Raw genomic sequence first — 6,008 nt, forward strand, 5'->3', positions numbered from 1 at the left:
ACTTCCATGCCTATGTGTTTGCTTGGGCAGGGCACGACTTTCGTTCCTTATTATTTTGGGGAGACACAGTGCCTATAATAAAAATGGCAATATGAAAATATATTATTTATTGTACTTGATAGATGGAAAAAGCATAAGCGATCACTTAAAAATGCAAAAGGATAATATGTTTATCAATACTGTATTACTAAAGAGCTCTTTATGAGCTATGGTCACTTTATGATATGGACAAAAAGTATGTATTCATTTTGAGCATTCAAAAAATCTATAAATAAATAGGTCCAAGAGGAAAATTCTCACTCTTGCACGAGGGGAGATTGCACGCAGTGTATGTGTTCTTCTCCTCTCTTGTCTCTCCTCTCTCCGTGGTTCTGTAGCACTCCACTCTACAAGGCGCACTTGCACAAGCTCTCATGCTTTTTCTCTCTACCCCTCTTAGATCAGTCTCGCTGTGGATCATGTATGTACATGCAATACTTCACTATTCCAACCTACATCAATCTGGTGTCAATAGGTAGTAAATATTTCTTTTTTAATGCCTTGTCTATCCATTAGTCGCATACACACAGATTCATCGATTTAGACATGATGTACATGCTCATCCTGGAGTAGACTTGCAGGTTTAAACAACACCAATTAACAAGTGTAGATTAATTGATTTACTTTTTGCTCATAGTATGTAATTATTAAAAATATGCCATAGGCCCTTTGCACCAACTCTCCACGATACTATCAATATGACGTGCACTATTTGAGCCACAGAGTTTCTCTTTTGCTTATAGCATGACATAGTTTTAACCACTCATGTTGTTCTATTGTAGCTCAACAATAGAGTTCTTTGTGTTCCAAAATCAGACGATACCATTGCGCCTTATCAAGGTCAATAGTACATTTCAATCTTTATAGTTTACCATTGTTTTTTGTTCACTAGTTTTACAACATGTTCTTGCTTAATGTTGTACTTTCTTTTAGTCACATCTTAACACCATTGCCAAGTCTAGCAAGTACAAGTGATATTGTTGCAAATAAACCAATGCAATCAATCAATCTTTTCAATGCCAATAGACAACAACTAGGAGACATTGCATGGTGACAACCACCTATATATGCTACCTTGGTGATGTATAGAGGTGCTATGCAAGATCAAGAGCAAAGAGGAAAGCCAAGAGTTACGAAGGTGCGGTAAGGAGAGTGGGGACGTTCGTGTAAGGTGATGGAAATATTCATGAGCGCTACGTTCTGTAAGGTGCAATCAGCTTGGCGTTAAGTCCTCATGCATTTTGTAAATTATAATGCATGAAAATGTACTTAGTTGGCCTAAAATGGTTTTGCACAATGCCACCAGAGCTTGCTCTATGTAGGCTAAGATCTTAGTCATCAATGAAGTATCCACATCGTATGTCTTTCAGCCTACATTATGCATTTAAACATGTCATATTCACCCTAGGTCTCCCTTTATTTGCATCTCAAATCTTTATTTATACTTTGATTTTTTTTCTTTACATATAGCAAGGGCAACTAAGCAAGACTACTTTTGCATGCCTTTTTTTTTCTCTATGCATCTCTCTCTCTCTCTCTCTCTCTCCCATCCATCCATCCATGATTGGACAAGAGACCCTGCGTAATGGATAGCCACCTATAGCTCAATCAACCTAGATAGCCTTCGACTTCCTCGCGTAGATGCATTGTGTGTCTCAACAAACGAACGATTTGTGATTTACACACGGGACGGAGGCTCAAAAGAGGGGGGGGGGGGGGTATCGCATACGAGAGAGCAAGAGAGCCTTGAGTCCTTCGCACCATAGCCCTCCTTTCATTTGCCCAAACTCACGTCAAGTTTGGTTAACAAAGTTTGTGTTCGAGTGTGTGTGTGTGTGTGTGTGTGTGTGTGTGTGTGAGAGAGAGAGAGAGAGAGAGAGAGAGAGTGCATGCGCGCACAAGTTTTGGGAGGGTAGAAATGCAATCGAGAGAGGGACTAAGCTTTGCAAGTGAATATCGAAAGGAATTTAAAAACTATCAAAAAATTTATAAGTGATGCCAATATGCTAGTCTCAAGTATTTTGCTTTGCTTACAAAATGAAACAAAAAAAACCCTTTTTAGGGGGTGGGCACCATCCCGAACCATTGTGCAAGTCCTTTACCAAGTGCAACATGATACGTATGCAAAGATGAATAATATAAGGAAAAATTATCATCAATATACAACGGGCACGAGAAGTATTGTTTGATTTTGAGTGGAAGTTAATAGTTGGAGGCTTGGGTGGTGGTCATGGGTGGCACTTTTACCCTTAAGAATTTTCCCCCTCATAAGGGCAAGGTGTTAAAAATCTTAAGTAGCCTTTTCCACTTTCATATTCAGCTTGAGGGTTGTTCTTCAAATGGTAAAGACAAGATGCTTCAAGAACACCTGATATGGTTTAACCCCTAGAACATGCGGGCATGGGGGTGTGGGCACTTAGGCGCATATGCTATGGTGTAATCCCTACAACATGCGGTTGTGGAAAGGATTACCTGATATGGTTTAACCCCTAGAACATGCGGGCATGGGGGTGTGGGCACTTACGCGCATATGCTATGGTGTATTCCCTACAACATGCGGTTGTGGACACAATCCTGTAAAACTAGCTGATGTGAAGAATCACATTGCAAGAAAAAAAGAGCAATGTATTTGTAGGCCAACTAAAAGAAAGAGAATGCAAGCCATCTACAGTTAATGAGGAAAAAGATTTCTCTTATCTTTTGCTTGACAGCTAGATGAAAATAACAAGTATAGAGGGCAAAACACTCCTTTTTAAATTTGACTAGTACGGCCGGGCGCCTTCGGCGATCTCTCTCTCTCTCCCCCTCTTTATTGTGCACAGAGGATTTTTGGACTGTAGCCTTCATTTCGCAATTCTCAACATGTAAAGTGCACTCTCTGCCATTATAGAATACATATAGATGAGCTAATCGCGGTGCATAACATCGAAGAGAGGATACAAGCACACATGAATAAAATTATTCCAAACTAGGTGGGAAAAACTATACAAAAAAGGAAATACAAAAAGATGGAATGAGGGCCGAGAGCCTCGTCTCTACTCGGACCACGCACTCGCAGCTGCAATGGTCACAACACGGAACATGAGAGATACAGCCTTTGTTCAAGGTGAACGGGCATGGGCTGCATGGTAGCTTGCTTCTTCCAAGAGAGGCTCCTGTGTCGACGATGCTCGAGACGCTGCATGCTCAAAACGGAGATAAAATTAGTCCAAATTTCTTGCCACCAAAAGTGCACAAAAAAGTGCATAAGCATGAAGAGTGCCAAAAAAACCTTAAGGTGCACTATGTAATCTTGTTAATGTATCACTTGAGTTCAGCAAGAAGGGCTAACATGGTTAAAAAAATTTGGCAGAAATACCCATTTTGAAAAATGTTTCTGATTGGGATAAAGAAAAATTCCCTATGTAATTCCTAGCTGGTTGCTAGGAGTTCACTCCGTCGTTCCAGCACGTGGTGCCTCAATTAGGTGGCCACGGTGATGCCTACGCATGGCTCTTGCCCAATGATATGTGGCCCTGCCCGACCATGTAACTCGTAACAGAAATACACTGACAAAAGGGGGTTGTAGAAGCTACCCATTTTGAAAAATGTTGCTGATTGGAATTAAGAAACATTCCATATGTGATTCTTAGCTACAAACAAAGGTTACTTTAACAGAAATACACTGACAAAAGGGGGTTGTAGAAGCTACCCATTTTGAAAAATGTTGCTGATTGGAATTAAGAAACATTCCATATGTGATTCTTAGCTACAAACAAAGGTTACTTTAAACTCTTAAATCTGAATAAAAACTTGTAAAACTTGTCTAACCTTATGAAGGTATCGTTGTACAATCTACTGAACATAGCCAAAATGTTAGCAGTACATGAAAGAATAAAGTCCATACCGAGGCAAGCCATGAAGGCAATCAAGAAGAAGGAAAAGCCGGTGAAGGCGAGATCAGCACCGAAGAGAACACTGAAAAAGGTGAGGCCTAAGTCATATGTGAACACAAAATGGGCTGCTGCCAAAAGAATAGAAGCCACCCCTGACACCAAAAGCGCAGGCCACGACGTCAGATTCCGTAGCTGGCATGCCATTAGAAACTTGATGATACCCTGCAACCAAATACAAATAAGAGATTATTCAACAAGCATGCATACTCAAATAAAAAGACAATGTAAGCGAGGCATCTGTACACGACGAACCTTGATAAATTGTGCTGTGAATTCCTTAAACCACCCCATGTGTAATAGGATTCCCATCTTCGCACACCCATACCGGGATAACCGGATCATTCATTGTCTAGCCTTTGCATTGATTCATTTCGTAGCTAAAGCGGCCTAGGATTATTGATTGTAGGGCCTTAGCAGTGCAAGGAAATGCATTGGACTGCTTCTGTAGTCCATACAGCAGCCACATAGATTCATACATTATTGGCCTTTCCTTGCAGGGGGTCACACGGAAGGTGTAGGATGTACTTTACATACAACCTAGCCTTCCCAAATTAAGCAGGCTATTCATACCTATGCATACATCTGCAAAAAGACACATGGACGATATATCATCCGACATCCGGAAGTGTAGAGCATCGACAAAAATGTGGGCATGTCATTCTAATGGCAGTACTACATTGAGACAAATGCTGCAAATTCTCAAATCTCATGTTCCCAAATTACACGACACTTAAATACACAATGAGCGTCTCCGACACTCCAAAATCATGCCGGGGATGGATGGTCGTGCGTACGCGCATGACTTTCGTAAGAAAACAAATAATAGATTTTGTTAACCCATTCACCCAATTAATAACAAACAAAAATAGGGTATCCACACATGCATGCCTGTATTGAAAGGTGCTTTGTATGCATTTACAAAGATTCAAAAGGCTAGCACAGACCAAGAGACAATTAGCAGGGGAGGACTTACATGCACAATGAACCAGCCCGCCATGATGTAGAAGAAGGGGCTATATTGCCGTACACTTGACATAATGACCATCCAGAGCCCGACGCCCAGGTGCAAAATTCCAAGCAGCAGAAAGGACGTCGTTGCAGGCGCCCCAAAGATGAGCAAGAAGTGCAGCAATGCCACCACTCCGCCGGCCACCAGGATCCAGCGCGTCAGTGTCTGCACGGTAATGGAGAAGAAGAGGGGAAGCACAATGGAGCAAGCGCCCACAATGATGAAGGCAGCCCCACAGAGGGTGAAGAACATGTTGAGGCGTTCCAGCCAGTCTTGCCTCATTTCAACAGACGCAGAGGTGATGGGGATGAAGTAGGTGCGGGCAGCGCGGGGAGGCGGGATCAAGGGGTCCTGCTGCTGCTGCTCCTGCTTCTCCTCATCGACATCGTTGAACATTTTCCTGCCTTGGGAGCTCATGGCGGTGAGATGTGGGCTGCAAAGAGGGGACCTCTTTCTCTCTCTTTCTCTCAAATTCACAATGCCGATGCACCCACAAGCGCACTCTCGAGTCTCCCCCTCTCTTTACTGATACACCCACAAGATCTCTCTCTCTCTCTCTCTCTGCGCTCGCTTCGACCCACTATTCTAGTTAAGGGAGAGTGATCAATATAGAGAGAGGGCGGGAGCTAAATCCGGAGAAGGGGAGGTGCCATAGCGTTCTCATTCGCGCGCAAGCGCACTTCACTTGCGGCCCCGGCGTGAGTCAGCGCAACACGCGGCTGCATGCACACTCCCCTCCGCCTGAGCCCGCCACGTCTATCCCAGATTCATTTACGGCTCCGCCCCACGCTATTACGCCACATTGACACGAGGTAATCCTGAGGGTTCAATCAAATTTGACATTGTAGAGGCGGGGAAAAGGTAGGTTCTCTTTATCCAAAACCTTCTCATATGACCGCCTCAAATTTTCACAAGAAGAATTGGAAGCCACCTCAAATTTCGAGTTTTTTTTTGAAAACTTTAATTTTATATAGAATATTCCTTCTCAAATATGTTTTCACCTTCTCCAAAAGTGGTGAAAGGGA

General features: G+C 42.7%; 1 protein-coding gene across 1 annotated transcript; it reads right to left on the reverse strand.

Annotated features, from left to right (window-relative positions):
- Positions 1 to 2,628: 2,628 nt before the first annotated feature.
- Positions 2,629 to 5,734, reverse strand: LOC147458122 (uncharacterized). Its single transcript, XM_086511759.1, has 3 exons — positions 4,948 to 5,734; positions 3,926 to 4,136; positions 2,629 to 3,217 (listed from the first exon to the last, which is right to left on the reverse strand). The coding sequence occupies exons 1-3, from the start codon at positions 5,398 to 5,400 to the stop codon at positions 3,141 to 3,143; spliced, it is 741 nt and encodes a 246-aa protein (XP_086367885.1). The 5' UTR covers positions 5,401 to 5,734; the 3' UTR covers positions 2,629 to 3,140.
- Positions 5,735 to 6,008: the final 274 nt, after the last annotated feature.

Source organism: Adiantum capillus-veneris, chromosome 5 (genome assembly GCF_014529385.1).
Source record: "Adiantum capillus-veneris isolate H3 chromosome 5, ASM1452938v2, whole genome shotgun sequence".
NCBI classification, from domain to species: domain Eukaryota; kingdom Viridiplantae; phylum Streptophyta; class Polypodiopsida; order Polypodiales; family Pteridaceae; genus Adiantum; species Adiantum capillus-veneris.

Excerpts from the sequence above, each read along its gene's own strand:
- LOC147458122 (XM_086511759.1), bottom strand. The coding sequence starts at position 5,400 with ATGAGCTCCCAAGGCAGGAAAATGTTCAACGATGTCGATGAGGAGAAG. Across the intron at positions 4,137-4,947 it reads CGGGCTGGTTCATTGTGCAT|GGTATCATCAAGTTTCTAAT; the intron begins GTAAGTCCTCCC and ends ATTTGGTTGCAG. Across the intron at positions 3,218-3,925 it reads TGCCTTCATGGCTTGCCTCG|CGTCTCGAGCATCGTCGACA; the intron begins GTATGGACTTTA and ends TTGAGCATGCAG.